At 32.4% G+C, this 20,376-nt stretch overlaps 1 protein-coding gene across 1 annotated transcript in view; it reads right to left on the bottom strand.

Annotated features, from left to right (window-relative positions):
- LOC141452227 (uncharacterized) overlaps window positions 1–17,460 on the bottom strand; it is a 32,961-nt gene extending 15,501 nt beyond the window's left edge. Inside the window, exons 1-10 of the mRNA XM_074124152.1 lie at window positions 17,347–17,460; window positions 15,273–15,530; window positions 13,153–13,278; window positions 6,888–7,129; window positions 5,391–5,567; window positions 4,867–5,272; window positions 2,787–3,119; window positions 1,687–1,812; window positions 1,319–1,560; window positions 746–919 (exon numbers count right to left, since the gene is read on the bottom strand). Coding sequence (XP_073980253.1) covers window positions 746–919; window positions 1,319–1,560; window positions 1,687–1,812; window positions 2,787–3,119; window positions 4,867–5,272; window positions 5,391–5,567; window positions 6,888–7,129; window positions 13,153–13,278; window positions 15,273–15,530; window positions 17,347–17,373 — 2,111 coding nt within the window. The 5' untranslated portion in view covers window positions 17,374–17,460. The remainder of the gene's footprint in view (window positions 1–745; window positions 920–1,318; window positions 1,561–1,686; window positions 1,813–2,786; window positions 3,120–4,866; window positions 5,273–5,390; window positions 5,568–6,887; window positions 7,130–13,152; window positions 13,279–15,272; window positions 15,531–17,346) is intronic.
- Window positions 17,461–20,376: the final 2,916 nt, after the last annotated feature.

The following is a 20,376-nucleotide window of genomic DNA, read 5'->3' as shown; positions in this document are numbered from 1 at the left end:
CTTCAGTGTAGGAGCAACATCGGTCAGACCATAAAACTCAAGTGTATTTTTTAACGTTTTTTGATATTCAATCAATAATCTGTCCATGTTCTTTCTTCTGATATCGGGACGTACACTCATATATAAGAAATGTATAACGTCATAAATGTAAGTATTGAAATGGCTAATTTGAAAATCCAAGAATCTAAAAAAAAATTAAAAAGTATTTAGAGTGACCTCATCATCAACTATACACGTACAAAGTATCTCTTAATAGCAAAAAATTAATTCATATAAAATAAAAAAGATCACCGATCAAGAAATGAAATTTGATAGCAAAGAGATTTAAAATAATACTTTACAGAGGTTTAATAAATATGTAAATAAATTCTGATTCCTTTTCAGGAATACAAGAAAAAAAAATCAAATTGCAGCTCAGCTTAAATTAGAGGCCTAACTTCATATGTAATGATAATAAATAATATTTTAAATTACTTCTAGATGTTAAATAAAAATAATAATAAAATAAAATAAAAACCTCCAGAATCAGTAACAAATTATTTTTGAAAAAATATGTAGCTTTTACAATTGGCAGAAGTTCAACAGGTTTAAAATAGTAGCTAGGATTGATTCCCTGATACCAAGCTTTAAGTTATTGTCTATTTGTACCAGTAGATAGCTCCAGTGCACTAACTTCTAGATACTGCTCTCTCAAAAAAGAGTTTTATAGCAATGATTAGAGTGCATTGCCAAATATTATACTTACTTCACTGCGATTGGTTTATTTTCTTCATAAGAACAATATTTAAACATCATATTACAAGTCCAACAGTCGCCATGGTTAAGTACTAGAAATCCATTCTTTGGAAATTCAAACAACTTTCTGATTTTTTGTGCAACAACTTTTGATTCTTTTGTATATTTTTGTGCAGCTTCCTTCCTGCAAATAGAAAGGAAATTATTTAATAATAATAATTACATTAGAAAATTGTTACAAAATTTATATTTGAACTTTTTAGTTTTTTGGTATGGGTGTTTTATCAACCATATAGCCAGGGACCATTTAATATACTATATTTTCTGTTACAGAAATTTTGGCAAACATTCCATAAGTAAGTTTTACTTTGATGTAGTAAGTAAATAAAAAAAGGTGCGAAAAACTGTTTGTAAAAACTTTTTTAAAATTATTATTTCTTATTTACTGATATAATTGAGGAGCTTACTTTCGAGTCGTTCGCATATTCCCTCAATCTGCAGATGTAAAAACTGAAGATAAATTAACATTTGTAAATGTCTTCAACAGACAGAAAAATAAGGAAAGAAAAAATAACAAACTAACCATTTAGGCGGCCAGAGCTCATCCATGACGCAGGCTAGTTGTCTGTACGCACCTTCCAACAATCTCATAGTGATGGAACTGTTAGATTGCATGTAATGAATACCCAGATCATCTTTGTTCAATATGCCTCTCTGTAGTAGTACATGAGAGATTGCATGAAATCTTCCTAAACTCTGTAGCACAAGTACTGCATGATTTAGATCTAGACAGTTTCTTCTGTCAGCAACTTTAAAATTCTTTGCCTGGCAAGAAATTTCGAATGTGAATTGTATAAAATATTTAAAATAAATCAACTCGTACATTCCTCAGTTATATTGTATAGTGTATCACACTTTAAACTGATAAAACTATAAAAGGAAAATCGATACCTTCAAATCGTCCATTATAATTACACTATAAGGTTTGTAACCGATTAAATCACCCCAAACCTTATCACTTGGATCTTGAAATTCATTCATGATGGCCTCAAATTCTATTAAAATATCTCTGTAGATCTGGAAGAAAAATCAGAATATAATTAAATAAATACAATAATGAAATTTATTTATTTTGATAAATTGTTTGATTGGATATATTCCCGATCTTGGCTAAAATTTTTACTTTGTTTCTTAATTTTTCAATGTGTAATTTCAACCTCTTCCTTGATTTAAATAAGCCAATAAGGGACTAGGGGCTAGGTCGTTCCAGAGCTTATACTTGTTGTAATTTGATTTACAATAATATCATTAAATATTGATATGCTGTTTGTCCTACTGCTAGGGTACTGTTTAGGACAAAAGACACAATCAACATTTAAAGTTAATGATTTAAAAGAAATCATAATTGTTAATAAGTATAAGCCCTAAAGATGATCTGGTCCTTAGGTCGAAAGCTTGGCGAAGAAATAAATTAGAAAATTATAACTGAAGTTGGCAATAACCTTCCTTTCCATTATCATTCACTTTAGAATGAACCACTTTTCTTATCGAGAATTAGTTTCCATTATGTTTGACAAGTATATTAAAACCAACAACAGTATATGTGTCAACAATCAATTTTATTTGAAACATTATTTAGGATAAAATGCTGTTTTGGAAATTAGAGGGAAATTTTTCCATCGTGTCCAATTTTCGAAACAGAATTTTCATTAAGTATAAAACACAAAATCTAATACTAGGTATTACATCTAAACACTAGTTTTGCCTCTGATACAGAATTTTTGATTTACAATCTTCAACCGAACATGCTTTTCAGAATTATTCATTGCGCACCACATATACATATATCAATGTACAGTAAAAAGTTCCCTGTAAATATTTCCTTTTAAATGATGACAATATTTGTATTAAGCGCTCTCACTTCAACTCCAATTATATGTAATTTTTGATATAGAACATCTATCCACATTACTCAATCCCACACTTGCACTTAAACAAGTATTGTATGTCATAGCTGCAATACATTTTATGCACAATGAATCTAAAATTACCTTAATTTCAGTTTTAAAAACTGGCAATTCAATGTGTCCAGCTGAGGCGTCGTTGGGAGCATGTTCTCTTTTCATTATAAGAGATTTCTTGAATTTTTTTCCATTATTAAGAATTATTTCTAGTTTTAGCCGGTAAACTTGACTGCCATAGTTCTCTCCCTTTAGTAAAGCATCCTCTATGTTAAATTTAACAACTTTAGAGACACTTTCATCGTAGGTCTGTTTTCTTAAAATCGTCTCCAGCCAGGCACATTCAGACTGATTAAGAATTTCTTTAATTAGCTGTGGCTTAAAAAAAAAATCATAAACGTTTATTGATGTCAACATAGGTATTCAAAGCACTGAAACATGTACGATCTGGTAGAAAAGGATTACCTCATGACTACCCGACGAATAAGACATGACTAAAATATTCGCCAATTTATCGCTACCCTATCAATAAGGTCCCCACCATTTCTTTTTCTAATTGAAGAATGCTTTTAAAAACATACGTATTATTTGAATTTTAATTATACAAACCAAAATTTAGTTTTTATCCATGAGTATATATTCTAAAAAACTGTAAAATTATTTTAATGAAATCTCCATAGTTGCTTATACCAACGAAAATTTTATTTATTCCTCCTTGACTTGCGGTTCTATGTTCTTCAGTCTAAATTGGGCGCCTTTGTAATTGTGAGAAATGTTTCAATAAGAAAATAGAAAATTTTAATAGAGAGTTTTTTGTTTTTTTTGCTATGTACGTTACTATTGCGACCTTCATCATGAGCGTCCGAAAAGGTTAAACAAGGAAATTAGTAGGAGTACTAAAACCGGCAAAGATGATAAGAAGGTTAGTTGACAAACAGGTTAACATGACTATGTAATCAAAAAATGAATTGTGAGAAACAAGTATAATATATTCATATAAAATATGTATTGAATTCAAAATACGGGAAGAGTAGAATGGTAGAGTGACTAATATCAAATAACTTACTGATTCAGACGGTCATGTTTGCAGATAGATTAGACCAGGAGTTTTTGTTGGTGATAGGTAGTTTATCTTATCTAATTTTTGGATTTAAATTAAAAAACATTTTCAATGAAATGAACCCTTCTATGCCTGAAACTTAAGAGCACCAACAAAAATTTTCTTTTTTGAAAAATATATCTGTACATGATAAGAAAACGTTCTCCTACCTTTCTATTATTTTTGTAAAAATATTAATATAAGATGTTGCCTAATAAACTGATTATTATTTATTTATTTTGGCGTATCGACAACTGTGGTCAATAAGCGCCCCTCAGATTGTTTCCTCGCCGAATAAGATCCTCACAAGCTGGGATGATTCAATGATGTTCCATTAGTTTGGCTTCCTTCACAATATCTTCTCTAGTAAAGTTTGGTGGAACGCTCAGTTGATTGAATGGGTTCCACACACCTCCCCATAGTCCGGAAAGAGTGTGGAACCGTAGGTGGTTTATCATCCCGTACTATTCAGAGTTAATATTGTTATTGAAATTTGTTTAATTCGTCAACATGTAATATCACTGGCGACCGCGGACTTCCCTGCACCTTGTTGGCCTTCAGTCAAACATCTTCCATAACTCACAACCTGTCTATCACCGCACGTGAGATTTATGACTCTTCTTTTAAGAGAAATTTGAGACAGGTAGCTCAATACAAACCCGAAAACTGAGCTATGAGTCCATGCAAGACCACGGAGCTAATGCTTACTTTTACCGACGTTAAATAATTATTAATTAAAGACCTGACTGCAAGTATTGTAAAACCTCAAATTTATTTTAAAGTGATTTAAAAAACGCTTAAAGTTGCCAGAAAAGCAATTCACAGATGAAAATGAATTCACACTAAAAGTTATACGTGTTTTTGAGGATCAAGTTACTACAAATCAATGAATTTTTTGATGGCTTTCTGTTATCTGTTGCTTTTTATTATTGTGAAATAAGAAAATATTATCTAAATAAATTTTAAAAAAGATATCTTTTCAGTTATTGTGTACAAGATGGAGTTATAAAATGTGAAAATAACAATAATGTATTACAGAATTTAAAATATATAATATATTTATATTTATTCAAAAAATCCATCCTTCAACCATCTTCTGATGTCTACATCTGCAGCCAGCCTAAATTTATTAGCTTGAAAAGGTTCAGGACTGTACACATCTTTACTGTCACAGTTTGTCGCCAATCTGTCTATATAGAATGCTGTGTTTGTGTCGGCTGAAGACATTGGCAGAGACGTAAATGCCAAAAAAAATTTTAAGTAATTAAGACGTTTCGCTTCGTTGCACACTTGTTCCAATGTTGGTGCTTTTTCTGGGAGGCCAAAAAATGTGAGGGTTTCCGCTAGAGATGATTGGTACTCTTCCAATAATCGATTAATATTCTCTCGTCTGATATTTGGAGCAATACAACGGTATATGAAATGAATTACATCAAATATGTAGGAATTGTAATGACATGCTTGGAAATCAAGAAATCTGCAAATGAAACGAATAATCAAGAAATTGATAATTAAAATAAATGAATAAGAAATAAAAAAATGGAACAAGAATTATGTTATTAATACAAAATAAGATAACTAAGAAGTTAACATACTTGACAGCTATTGGTTTGTTTTTTTCATAAGGGCTATACTTAAACATCATGTTGCAAGTCCAACAATCGCCATGGTTCATTACAAGTAATCCATCTGAAGGAAAGTCAGAAAAAAGTTTTCTAATTTTCTCTGACGCAATTGGTGCTTCTTTGGCAATTTCTCGGGCAGCTGTCTTCCTGAAAGCAGTAAAACGACATTTTATTTGATATTTGGAAATTTAATAGCAGAACATTCGCTAATTAATATTAGGGAGCATTTTCCTGGCAAACACAACATTCCAGCTGTCACCTCCAACCCACTCGCAATACACCTAGGATCTGTAGAAGTAGTAGATACGTACAAAATATTGGATTTAGCATGCCCTCAAAAAACTGTGGCTCTTCACCAAACCCATTCTCATTTTCATTTACACTAATACTCTTGACAGAACCCTATTTCTTCTAGAGAATAAACCTGACTTTTAAGGGAGTCACGAATCATCAAAGTGCCATCCAAGTGGCCTTCTGATTTTGTTGAAGTAGTACCATCGTTAAGAGAAGCTTATAATGAACTTTTTCACCTGCCTTTGGCCTGAGATTTCAGCTTCCATTGCGCAGATTATCCCACCCTTATAAATTCAGCAGTACAAATGTATGCCAACAAGTTCTGACTGAAAGACTGTGGATTTAAATTAAACATAATTAAATTAAATAAAATATAATTTAGATTAGCGCTGCACTTCCAGCTATCTGACTTTGAGCCGTCCGAGAACTTCAAAAATTCATAAGTTTAAAGTCATTAATTAATAATTAAGTATTTTTAATGAACTAATCAGTTTTAAAATGAAAAAAGTAACGCACTTACTTCTCAAATCAATCACCAAAAAACAGTGCATGGAAAAAGGAACCCTTGGAATAAAAGCGAATGTTTGTTGGTGATAGCTTAAATTCAATTATTAAGCAATTGAGAAAGTAGAAAAATCTGGTATCGATAATCACGATTTACTACAAACTCAAATTAAACCTAATATCTCAATCTCAAAATAAACAATAATAATAATAATAATAATAATAATTCTTAGCGAAATTAACATTTGTAGGGAAACTATACATAAAACGTTAATGGTACTTTAGATTAATGTCTATCCATAACCCAAACTACCCTAAAAAAGTTTTGCTAGGGAAAAGTTTTAGTTGATAAGTATAAAATTATGCAAGTGTAATGTAAAGAGGGATTCGGAAAAACTATTTTCAGATATTTAGCGAAATTTTAATTATATTTCAACACATTTATACATAAATTATTAATTTAATATATAAAAGATAGATAGATCACCCACCAATAATAAACATCGTGTCCGTTTAATTTTGGAAGCATTTTAAATAAACGTTAACATCCTAAATATGAATTCTTAATGACTGACTTCTGGAACTGTTTGCCGATGTTGTAAGAATAATAATTACTAACCGATAATTCTGGATTTGCATTTAATTCGTAAAAACAACATTTTTACTTACCATTCGCTCGGCCAATCATTTTCCATGACATGAGCTAATTGTTTTACGCCTCCTTCAATTAAACGATTCGATACATATGAATCGGATTCCAAATGGTTAAGACCTAAATCATCTCTGCTTATTGATCCCCTCTCTAACAGAACATGCGACATCGCATGCATTCTTCCAAGACTTTTTATAACTAATAATCCATGATTTAAATCCAGACAATTTCTTCTATCAGCTACTTTAAAATTTTGTGCCTGAAATTTAAATAACTGTTTAAGCAAACATTGTGCTTTAGTGACAATAATTAATGAAGAACTCTACTAAATCTATAAGTTTAAAGGAGCAATATCGCTACCTCCATAACGAAGGCTAATCAGTTTTTTGCTTTGCCTGATATGGACTTCAATGAGACCAATAATAGCTCTTTTGAGTCGGCATTTCCTTCGACTCAAGGTAGTACACATGTCTAAATGGAACTCAAGTATCAGACAACTTGTTTCTCAAGAACAGCCGCTTTTTGATGTTTTATCCTTAAACGACCTTATGGATAGGTTGTGTCCGCTTTAGTAAAGAGCTCAGTTCTATCCAAGAACGGTATTGCCGATCCACGTTTATAAAGAGTTTCTCAACAAGCAGCCAGGTACACTACAAAAAGTTTCTCTTTGAAAAATCTGCATTTTATTAACATATCTCCCTAAAATTGTCTGGGAAATAAACTAAATCGAAATCCTACAAGAGGCAGATTTCTACGACACGATGGCTTTTTTTTGCAATATGCAAACTTCAGTTTCTCCCAAAATGTAAGTTTGATTTTGAACAAAATTAGCAGTAATTCTATCTTCATCTTCTATTCAAGTATGCATTTGACACCATATTTGAAAATTTTCTTTCAATATTTTATTGAAAACTTGCTCTCATGTGATTGTAGGAAATTGACATAAATATTTTTTCTTGTAACATGGATATAAAGTACGTTTCGCTCTCTGCTTTAGCCGGGCAAACTTTAGTGCATTTACAATCGCGATATCACTTACCCTTCTTAATCGATTTTAAGTGAGCTAACGTCGCTAGTCGCTAGAATTGGATTTCTTAGATAAGAAGCGAATTCCTGATTTTACCTACATCAAGTTTTTGCACCAAAAGAATTATGAAGGCCGCATAATTAGGCGAATGAAGAGGCGCGTTATGAAAAAGACCAGTACATAACCTCGAGGGAGTGGGGAGTGCTCTTTTAACGTGTTCACTTCGTATCCGTTTAAATTCAACAGTTTACTAAGTTTTAGGAGTTTCTGTGTGCTGAAAATTTGCAGACTTTAAATTTAATGTGCTTTTGTTATTTGTGTGAAATTTGGAAAAAATCTATCGAGCCGAATCGGAAATATAAGCGAATAAAAAGAATTGACTGATTAAAATCTGCCCAGTTTGGAATAATCTTGTCCAGGTAGGTTTTATGACGTACTAATTAGTGGGAGATAAACGTCATCTCAAGTAGAACTGATCTGTCAACAAACGGAGGCTCGACCACCACGTCACCGTGTTTGTTGGAGTAATAGTTTACTTGGACTCTATACTACATTAATAGTAATTTACCTCAACAAAACTATATATCTGGTTATTCAATCTTATAAACAGCTGAGCTATTCTATTTTATCGGGGAATAGTTATTAGTAATAATAATTTTATTTTCGCTTTGAGGCTATAATTTCTCAACATGGGAAGTGAGATTGCTGAACAACTCAAAAAACTACGCTTGGATTTAAAAGCCGACATGGAAGAGAGTAGATCGAAAACTTTAAATGAATTAAAGCAGTACTTTGAAGTCTTGGAAAATAGAGTTAAGATAGTCGAAACGAAAATGGATACTCTCGATCGTGAACTGAGAATAAGGAACGTAGTTATATTTGGAGCTGTCGATGAAATGGTGGACTATTGGGAATTGGAAAGTTTTGTCTGCAACTTTTTTGCTAATAAATTGGAGTTAAATATTGGCAGAACGGATATTGACTTTGTAGACGTTTAGGTAAACGAGATGGTAGTAGGAATCGTCCGATTCTCGTAGGACTGGCTGCTTTCCGTTCTAAATTAATGATTATGCAAAATGTTTTTAAGTTGAAAGGCTCTAATTTTTCGATTTCGCATGATTTTCCAAAAGATGTAATCGAAACTCGCAAGAGCTTACGACCGAAGCTTGTCCAGGCCCGAAGAGAGGGTAAATTTGCTGTTATAAAATATAATAAACTGGTGATAAAAGATAGCTATGATCCTCTTTTAAATAGGAAAAGAATGATGTCGGCCTCACCTCCTAGTAAAGATCAATTATTGCTGAATAAGGATAACAAGCTAGATACTATTAAACGGAACAAACTGGAACCAGACCAGAATATTATTCCGAACAGTAATTCTGAACTGTCTGATTATACTCATACCCCCAGAAGTGTGCAGTGTATAGATCGGAAAACTTCAGTGTCAGACTCTTAGCAACTACGGCAGCGGATTGGTCGACTGGATATTTTAAGTTACAATATAGCTGGATTGAAAAGGGTTTTATCTAATAGGAATTTCATTTCGTACGTTGTCAAATTTGATATTTTTATGATTTTCGAAACTCATATTGAAGAGAAGGATATAAATAAATTCACCAACTTGTTTCCGGGATTCGTATTGAAGTGGGCAACAGCATCTAGAAAAGCTGCAATGGGGAGAGCTTCTGGTGGTTCATTGTATGGTATAAAAGTTAACAGTGCAATTTCTCAGTGTGCTAGCTTTGTTAAATTGTCGGGCAGAGATGTGATTTGTGTAAACATATGTAGCGATTGTTTTTATATTGTTCCAGTGTATTTAAACCCTACTGCATGGGAATTAGATTTTAAAAAATTATCTGATATCCTTTATGGTAATAGTAGTTTAAAATTTTGTTTGGTTGGAGACTTTAACAGCAGGACTGGGTGCCTGCAACGAATTTCAAAACATTGTTTAAACTCAAGGTCATTAGTGGAGAATTTTTATAGGAGATCTAAAGATAACGTTGTTAACAAAAATGGTAAAGCCTTACTGGAGTTATTAGAAGATTTTAGTCTAATTATTTTGAATGGACGTGTGAAAGGTGATTTGGAGGGGGATCTTACTTACATTAGCAACCACGGTTCGTCAGTCATTGATTACTGCTGCATTAGTGCAGATGTTATTCATTATATTTCTAATTTTCAAATCAAAACTCAAGTTTTTTCAGATCACCTACCTTTAGAGATAACTTGTGACATTAGCGTAAAAGAGCCCAAAAGTGTTCCTATTCCAATACCCAAACTAATATGGCGTCATGGGAAAAACTTAAAGGATGTATACCAATACAAATTAGATAAAATGCTAAATTCCATGATATTAATTACGGACAACACTGATTCTAAAATAAACTTTCTTATAAATCTTATTATGTTAGCTGCCAATTTTAACCCTAAGCCAAAGCAGAAATATGATTATTGTGAAAAATGGTTTGACAGAGAATGTTTTAACTCTCGGAAGTTATCGTTTCAGAGTCTAAGAAAGTATCGGAAGTCTAATCAGTTAAGCGATAAACTGGTCTATCTGAAGTATAATTATGACTTTAAAAAATTGTGTGAGTTAAAGAAAAGCCAGTTTAATTATAAGATATTAAATCAGATAAATAATAGCTATAATAGTAAAGAGTTTTGGCAGGCGGTGAGATCTCTCAAGGGTACGAATTACAAATCTCATAGTATATCATTGGATGAATGGACTAAGTATTTTCAAGATCTATATAACCCCTCTTTGAGTATGAGTAGAATGCAGTATGTTGCGCCTTTTATACAAAATACAAAATATGATGCGCCATTTACTATGTCAGAGTTGGAAGTGGTACTATCTAGGGCTCGATGTGGAAAAACGCCTGGCCTTGATGGTGTTCCATATGAACATTTTAAAAACGCACCTCTCACTTTTCTAAAATTATTACTAGATGTATTTAATGAAATATTTGATTTTGGTAAAGTTCCATCTAGCTTTAGAAAATCAGTTGTTTTTCCTCTTTTAAAAAAAGGAAACTGTAATGAGGTTTCAAATTACAGAGGAATTTCTTTAAATAATGTTGTTGGCAAAGTATATGCTGGTCTAATTCTAGAAAGGCTAACAGAGTGGGCTAACAACGGTATTCTAAATGAGTTTCAAGCAGGATTCCGGAAAAATTACTCCACTATTGACAATATTTTCACATTGGTTAACCTAGTAAAGCTGAAGCTAAGTGCTAAGAGGCAGAAAGTCTACGCCTTTTTTGTTGATTTCGCTGCTGCCTTTGATTCTGTTGACCGATATGCTTTATTTTTAAAACTTAATAGTTTGGGTCTGTCCACAAAGATTATCCGATGTGTTGAGGCACTTCTCTCAGATACGGTAGGCTGCGTTTGGGGTCCGGAGGGGAGAGGCTCTGAGTTCAATATGGAAATGGGAGTTAAGCAGGGTTGTGTGCTTAGCCCCCTCCTTTTCTCTTTATTCATTAATGATATTGAGGAGTGTCTGGACGGGGGTGGTGTGCTTGTTGGCTCCAAAAGAGTAAAGTTGTTAGCATTTGCGGACGATATAGTGCTTCTTGCCTCCGAGCCCCAAACGCTGCAAAGAATGATTAACTCTCTTTGTAACTACACGCAGTTATGGAACTTGAATATAAACATGAAGAAATCTAAGATTATTGTTTTTAGGAATGGAGGAAGGCCTGCAAAACGAGAGAAATGGTTCTGCCATAATGAAGTTGTAGAAACGGTAAATGAGTACAAGTACTTGGGCGTGACATTGACTTCTAGATTGTCATTTGTAAAGCATATTAAAAGTAATGTGTCTAAAGCCAAACAAGGGCTGAACACGTTATGGAGTCGACTTATAGAAAATAATAGCATAAAGTATTATTCGAAACTAAAATTATTTAACAGTGTAAGTCGCTCTATGGCTTGTTATGGGGCCCAGGTTTGGGGAGGAGACCAATATGAAGATCTAGAAAAGCTATACCGTTTCTTTATTAAAAAAGTGTTTAAACTGCCATTATTTGTCCCATCTGCCTTTATCTATTGTGAAACTGGTTACCTTCCAATTTATATTCACACCCTCAAATTACAATTAAAATACATTGTTAAAGTTCTTGCTATGAGTGACAACAGGTTACCAAAAGTAGTTGCGACCCAAATTGTCTCTAAGAAGCTTTTTTGGTTTCTAGAAATCATCAACCATTTAAAAAAATATCATATAAACTTTGAATGTAATACTAACAATATAGCCTCATGGAACAATATTTTTAATAAATTAGTAAAATGTGTCCAACTACAATTTAAAGAGGAATTTATGCAGAAAGTTTTGGAACTCGATTCCTATAACATTTATAAAGAGCTTAATTTTAGCTTAGGTAACAAACATTACTTCAATTGTAGTTTATCATTGGAGCAAGTCAGGTGGATAATTAAGGCTCGTGCTGGTTTATTGTATTTAGGTAGTTCGCCGCCATACCACCATGATAATACCGAAGAAGTTTGTCTCTTATGTAATGACCTAATGCTTGATCGAATGTACCATATATTGGTAGTTTGTTCTAGACTGAGTGAGGTCAGACTAAAATATTTTAGGAATATTTCTATAACAAATGTAGAAATATTAGAAATATTAAATGGTTCTGATTGGCCTCGGTTAGCACAATATTGTAAAGCAATAAGTATATACGGTTCTAGTATTGGTTAAATTACATAATAGAAATAAATGTTGGATTTATAGGGTAATCCATTACTTTCTGGAAAAGGTTATTATTAATTATTCGCAAATGATTTTTTGAAAACTTTTATATACCAAATTTTTTTTTTAACTCTCTGGTTTCTTTAATAATAATAATAATAATTAATAATAATAAAAAGAAGAAGAAGAAAAAAAAAAATTGTATTAACCACTCCGCCGACGGTCATTGACCATGTCTTTGTAATTATTTTGTACACCCAGGAATGTATTTTATTTTTATTTTTATTTTAATAAATAGACTGTATAAATAAACCTCGAACTTAAGCAGAGCAGGACGAACTGTTAGTTTTCGGTTGGAGATATGACTATCTAAACATCACTTCCTACGGTTACAAGTGGTAGAATTTTAAGTCTAGAGTCGATGAAAGTTTCAGTTTTATAATAGCAGATGATGAAACTTGACTACAGTCTTTCTTCAAAAGATTAAGCAGAAAAATATTAACCAAAATTCATTGGTTGCTTCAATTCAATATTGTTAATTAATTATAGTTACCTTCAAATCTTCAAATACAACTAAATTGTAGGGACGGTATCCCACTAAGTTGCACCACAGTTTATCATTTACATCTCCAAATTCTTCCATTAATACTTCAAACTGAAAGAGTATGTCTTTATATACCTGTAATTATTTAAAAAATTATTAATGATAATTAACTAATAATATTAGTGATTAAAAAAATAATAATAACATATTGTAAATAACTATAGCACAACTTTCATACAGTAAATGTAATAATTCTTATTGGCAACCTTTTCTCAGATTTATAATTTTTGTTCGAATTTTACTGACATTATGTTCTTATGTATATTTTCAATCGGTACCAGGCAGGAACCTTACTAGGTAATAAACCAGCCATAAATATATGACCTTAATATAGCATATAAATATGTGACATTAGTCTGAGATATTTAGTTCTAGTAATAATGTTTTAACATTCTAAACTGAGTGGTTCCTTTTAACTTCCTTTGAAAGATAATGTGGGATTCCTTAAGAAACTCTCAACTCCATCCCACGTGAAGTTGATAAATTTATCAACGTTAAGATAATTACTTTACTATAAAGGAAAACTGAGAACAGTTTTCCTGAATTTTAAAAATTAATAACATTTTAAACTGAGTGGTTCCTTTTAACTTCCTTTGAAAGATAATGTGGGATTCCTTAAGAAACTCTCAACTCCATCCCACGTGAAGTTGATAAATTTATCAACGTTAAGATAATTACTTTACTATAAAGGAAAACTGAGAACAGTTTTCCTGAATTTTAAAAATTAATAACATTTTAAAATTAATAAAATTATTGATGACAATTTCATTCTATTAAAAATTAAAAAATGGACCAACTGAATTCCCACTACACGGTTGCAATTAACACCTGCTTGGGATAGACTTACACAAACCCCTCTCAGTATAATAATAATAATAATTAAGATGATGAGAAAAGCAGGGGCGAAAAGATCCGTAAGTTTCCAACTAAGAGAAATGTACAACCTGGACAAAACGACGATTGCGCCTATAATACTTTCCACGAGTGGCCTCGTGCCCAGTACAAAGGTGACTGCTGTCAATGAGTTGGGCCTATCCACTGATCTGGTTGTAGAGGCGCAGAAGGCAGTCCTCCTAGATACAGTCCGTATCGTCCGAAAGTTCCTGAGTGCTGCCCATTAAGCAGATCAATACAGCCAATCGCCGCGTGCAGCCCGTTATTATTTGGATTTAGTTTTTAACTCCGAGAAATAGATAGTAATCTACATAAGGGGTTGTGGCAAAGTCCACCCCCTAAGTGATTTCCCTAATAAGAAGTCAGAAATGAAATAATAATAATAAGGCGTTACTATCTTGGTCATTAGAGCTTGGAACGATTTCTTGATTGTCTCCGTACCAAGCGTCCACCACTGGTAAATGGTTGTAAAGCTTCCAGGAAGAGTATCTAATGGATATATAGTAATATATCTAATGGAAATTAAGAAATATTCCTTTAATCTCTTTATTTTACGTATCAATCAACGATATTGGTCTCCTAAACAGATGTATATAACTAAAGACGAATCTATTATAAACAAATATTGAGGTACATCAAGCAGCTCATACAATCTCTTGGAATATAAGCAATGTTACACGTCACTTCAGATAGAACTGCGTTTTGTCTCCCTGGCGAGTCAAGCGCATCGCCACTTTTACCATACTGCATATCATTTACATGGAGCATGACAGAAGTGGTACTTTGAAAAACGATTCTTGAATGAACTCCAGAAGAATTCTTTTTCTTTTTAAGTTGGAGACTGTGTATTAATAAATAATAAAAACAGGGGTTATTTTGAAAGTTTAAATGTGTTAGGAAAAATTAATTAGTTATTAAAATATGTTTATCAAACCACTATGGATAGTCTGTGGAAAGTGTAACTTACTGTAAAAAGGGTAGCATATAAAAATACAATATTACATAAAACAAGAATGTATTACATAAAACTGTTTTATCTCAAGCAATCATTGCGTAACATGTTTGTAGTACTTTAACGCAATCATTTTACCAAAAGTGTGTTTTAAAAAAAAGTAAATACATAGATAATTTGGAAATGCTCATGAACTAAGGGCTTTTTAAAGATTTCATCTCACCTTTATTTCTTTTTTAAATGAAGAAAATTCTTGTAAAAATTTTTGAACATCTTCCGATTGTGGTTCAGTCTTCATTATGAATTTTTTCTTTGCTTTCCTACCAGAACCGAGTAAAACATCCATTGAAATTCTACTTATAATACTAGCATAATTCTCACCTGGTGGTACAGCACTTTCTTTGGTCAAATTTATTATGCTAAATACGCATTCATCGCGAGATCCCTTTTGTAAAATTGCTTCAAACCAAGCAATCTCTTCCTAAAAAAAAAATTACAATGTAGAAATTGTAAAATTAAATCTGAAGGAAGTCAAATTAAGTCATTTAGCTCTTATAGATTGGCTCCCAACTCTTTTCATTTTAAAATACCATTAAATTTATTTGAAAGTTACACTGTTTTTAAATTAAATTGAACCATTTCTATTTTATCTGAAACTGGATGTGAAAGTGTTACGAGAAGAGGTATCTAAGTTAGATTCTAATGGACTTCGAAATTTCGCTATATTTCAATAAAATTCTAATTAAATTTTTGCAAGCAATAATTGTCTATCATGTCTTTTAAAGAAAATTTATAAGCTAATACAGAAAAGAAAATATTTCCGCTTATTGTACTTTAAAATTACTAAATTGCCCTCAAAATTTAAGAAATAGCAGCGTTTTAGAGCTGGATTTCTAGTCTGGTATCTCTAATGCCAGTGTTTGGGCTAATGAAGTTGGAAAACGGCTCTCAGTCGGTCGTTTCAGTGCGATTACTACTGGTAGAACCAGTGGCGAAGTCATGCGACTGTTACTCACTGATGTTAAATACCCTTGCCAACCACGATAATGTAAACGTTCGGTCTAGAAGGTAGAACAACTTCTAGTGTAGGCAAAACACACTTTCAAAGGACCTGCAGGTTTCAACCCATGTCAATTCAATCTGAACCTAATCATTCAGAACCGTCATCGCTCAGAACATCTGCAAAGGGTAAAATTTTCAATCAGTGCTCCTGCGCAAACTGTAACAGAAGAGGAAGAATTCGGCTCCTTAAATCCTTTTTGGTTGCACTAGAAATGTTATGAAACCTTTAGCACTTTGCACATCTAAAATCTATTGGTCGGAAAAGCCTAGACCAAATGAACGAGGGAGGATCTCCCTAACTCGACCCACGATGCGTCTGCCCATTATTTCTTTTTTGGCTGCAGTGTCTAGGAAACAGGATTCACCCTTTGTCCAACATGATACTATACTAATCTACTTGATGTTGCTACGCTGACAATGCTACGAAGCGAAGATGCAAAGATTTTGTTAAAGTGTTTGTTGAACTTTTGTCTCTGACAAACTGTTTCCAAATAATTAGATAGGATTATGAATTTATTGTAGTATTTGTGCACAGAAAAAATCGTGTAAGCTGAATACATCAATTAGAATAACGTTAAGCTTTCAGTTTTCAGTATTTGCCTGGATTTCAAGATGTCTCCCTGAAAGTAAGTTCTTAAACGAAATTTTCCTTCTTCTGTTTGTCTTGGTTAAAGTTTTAGGATTACGACTACAATAAGCATTCCAATTTAACACGATATTCATGCTGCCGGCTTCAGCAGAAAAGAATATGATTACTGAAACTTGTTATCATTAGAATCGAATCATTGCTGTAGTAAAATTAATCAAAAGTTCCCAAAAGTAATTGCTATTATTAGTGAATTGTAAATTTCTACAGGTGGTCCTCACCAATAATCACACTAATTTCGTGGTTTTAATAAGAACATAATCATCTTAAAAGTTAGTTAATGCTTATTTATGAGATTTTGAATAGGTTATTATCTTAAGTTGGAGAAGAAAACTGTGTTCATTAAAATTCTTAATGTTTTTTCTTCTGAACACAACTTAAAGAAATGACTTAATAATAAAGTTTAATAGCTGTTAATATAAAATTATCTTAAATTTTATAGCTAGAAATATTTTTATTTTTTCTAATTTTTTTTATTTTTATTTTCACATAGAGTATTAATTTGTAGTGTTAGTAATAACAGTGACTGTAATTGTAATAACAATTAGTAATTAAAAAAAAAAAAAGTTGAATAAAAAGTATAATATACCTTATGATCACAGTGTGTTGAGCACATGACTGATTGAGAAGTAATCTACAAGAAGTGTCCTTGGCGTATCTCACTCCCACCTAAACATTATCGGTACTACTTGAAGTTTGAATCTCAATCGTAATGCTAGTGGTGTGTTTCATCATGCTAGACATTTCGTTGCCACAAACGTTTTATTTAATGGCGAGTTATTTACTCGCATAATTAGCGACCCATTCGGGTGATTTTTTTTATAATTTTAATTTTTTAAGGCGCGTCATTATATGAAGTTATTGGCACCCGAAGCTTTTTTTACATTACGCTGTCAGCCATCGGTCAGGGTTTGTTAGTTGCACAGACAACGTTGTCCATCACTGGACAGTAAGCTGTAAGAAGCTCTTAGGAAGCAAAAATCTTAGGGATTCGAACCTAGGATCTCAGTGTTGGCATCCACTACACCATTGCGCTAATCCCTTTTCTGGGATTAGAGTTGAGTGTCGAATGATAAAAGAAGAGATTGGTGCGTGTGTGTGTGTGTGCCAGATATCCAAGATAAAGTCAAAAGGCATTAGCCTTGTATTAGGACTACACGCACCAATCGCTTTTTTCGTTTGGTAACCGAAAGGTCAGAAATTGGATAATTTGCGTTGGACTTTCTAATTGCTTTCGGTTGTTTTACGATTTAAAGTTCAATACTAAGTTACGTATCGAGTCTGCAAAGTGCCTCACTATAGATCTCATCAGAAAGAACCCTTTTTCTGAAATACTTTAATAACTTAGTCCAACCACCCATAAAACAAAAAAACTTACAAAAGGTCTAGACATATTCCTCCATTCCATAAAAAAAGTTAACCCAAATTTGTCTAAAAAATTGGTAATTTCACATTTTACGATGAAGAGATATTCAAGGGATATTGAAGAGATATTGTAGAGGTATTCAAGTACTATAATTGTACCAAATTTTCGCAGAGATAATGCCAATAAGACAGGAGATACATCAATTCGAAATGTGAAGGAAATGCAAAGCTCTTATCTTACATTTCCTACAAAAACTGAGATGGGCAGTGAACAGTTAAAAAAATAATAGCTTTGTACAAAGCATCAAATTTGGAAATTTTGTTTCATATTTGATTCTTATAAATATTACACAGGTGGTAAGATTAGTACAACGAACAGTTAAAACAATTTAGAGTACATCCTAACCACTCATCGTTTTTGTAGAAGTGCCCTTAATCGAATTTTCCTAAAAAAAATTTGAAAATAGCAGAAAATCTACGCTCAAAGTGCAAAGAAAAACGTACAAACCGTTTTCCATGAAATCTCAAAAAAATGAAAAATCTATTTAATAAAGTAATGCTTTAGGCTGATAGATTTTGACCAATACCTATATTGTGGCCATCCTCTGTTGGTATTTAAAGTAAATATCAAACGTGAACTTCCAGTGATAAATACATTTTCTCTTTTTTTGACCGGAGATTTCCGGTGATACCCAAAATCGAATATTTGCACGATTACAGTTTCTTATTGTACCTTGTTTATAGCAGAGAAGAGAAAGTGAAAAATTGGAAAAGAAACCGGATGAACCTTTCGATAGTACAAGAAGTATCCATACGGGAATTTCCGTTTGGAAAACCAAATAGTAGGTCTTTACACTTAGTACAGTTTTAATCAACTGGTAACCTGATTTCCGACTCAAAGAAATACTACTTTAATCAGGAAGTTATAAAGCCAAACATTATATCCCTAGTATGTGGCTTAGCAGGTTGCACAACCGGTTAGCATAAAACAAACCTGTTTGTAAACATTTAAATTCGATGAGAAATCATTTAAGAGCTCAAATTACCTTATTCAATTTCTTAAACTAACAATCATCCACTTTAGAATAATTCACATTTCCTCACGCTAACTCTTTTTCTGTTACTTTTTGTTTTGTTCTACTTTTCGTTAGAATAACTTATTTAAATTCTCTAATATTTATTTATTATTTTGGAATCTCTCTTATCTTTGCTTTATTAGATGTAAAACAATCATAAGCAAATATGTCAACTTCAGCAACGACAGCTGTACGAAGCAATATTCACAAAAACTTGAAAAATGATTAAGCCCTTGTTAATCTCTTTATCACCATTGCCCAGTGATTCCTATAATCCTTAGCAAAGAGGATCAAAGTTATCTAGACGTTGCATTCTCCTGGAAATCTGGAAAACTACTAAAAAAAAAAAGTTTCCATTTTACTTGAAAAATAAACAAATACATGTAAGTGACAGATGTTTCGTTAAGTGCAGTTGGACATAACTGGCTCTGATTAAAGTAAGGTGAAATTGTTGACTCAGTCCTTATGATCTTTTCATTTCTTATTTGACGATACATTATTTTTACTTTTCATTTACTTACTTCTTACGCCAGTAATTATTACAAATTGAATAGCTACTAAGGAAGTCCATAATTCTGTTCGTCCAATACTATATCTGGGACCTACGGCCTGCCATCTCCTTCTTAACCCCATCTTTTCATTGTGTCTAGGCCGACCTATCCTTCTGCTATTCTGAGGTGGCCCAGTTTTACGCTTTAAAGAAGTCGGAGGCATCCTTTGGAGCTCAACTTTTTTTTTAACTATTTTTTTTCACAAATTCTATCTCATATTCATCATTTTGAGCCTCATTTTTCATTCTGCATTCTAGAAGGTTTTTTTTTGCCTGAGTCCAGTATTATACCATTCAATTCACTTTTAGGCCTCTGCTATCCACAGGATAGTCAGTCAAGGTGGAATTCATTTGAGGATAAAATCTCTTTTTTCATTTTCTCCCGTTCCTATTTAATCTCCATCTACTACACCCCATTTTTCTCCGAAACCAAATACTACAAAAAACTAACCTCTTTCTGTACTAACTTCTCGTCTCTTAATGTAATTCTTATTGCCATATAATCCGATTTGTTGTAATTTACGCACAAAACCATTTTGAATTTTCTGTTTCTAAATTTATTCTAATTAAGGAAGCATTCTAAATTTAATCTTTTACATGGCGTTACGTTAGTTACCCAATTCACAAG

This window comes from Rhodnius prolixus, unplaced genomic scaffold (assembly GCF_049639745.1).
Source record: "Rhodnius prolixus isolate KJV_2025 unplaced genomic scaffold, Rpr scaffold_3, whole genome shotgun sequence".
NCBI lineage: Eukaryota > Metazoa > Arthropoda > Insecta > Hemiptera > Reduviidae > Rhodnius > Rhodnius prolixus.
Note: the sequence above shows the minus strand (reverse complement) of the source record. Positions and strands in the feature narration are given on the sequence as shown.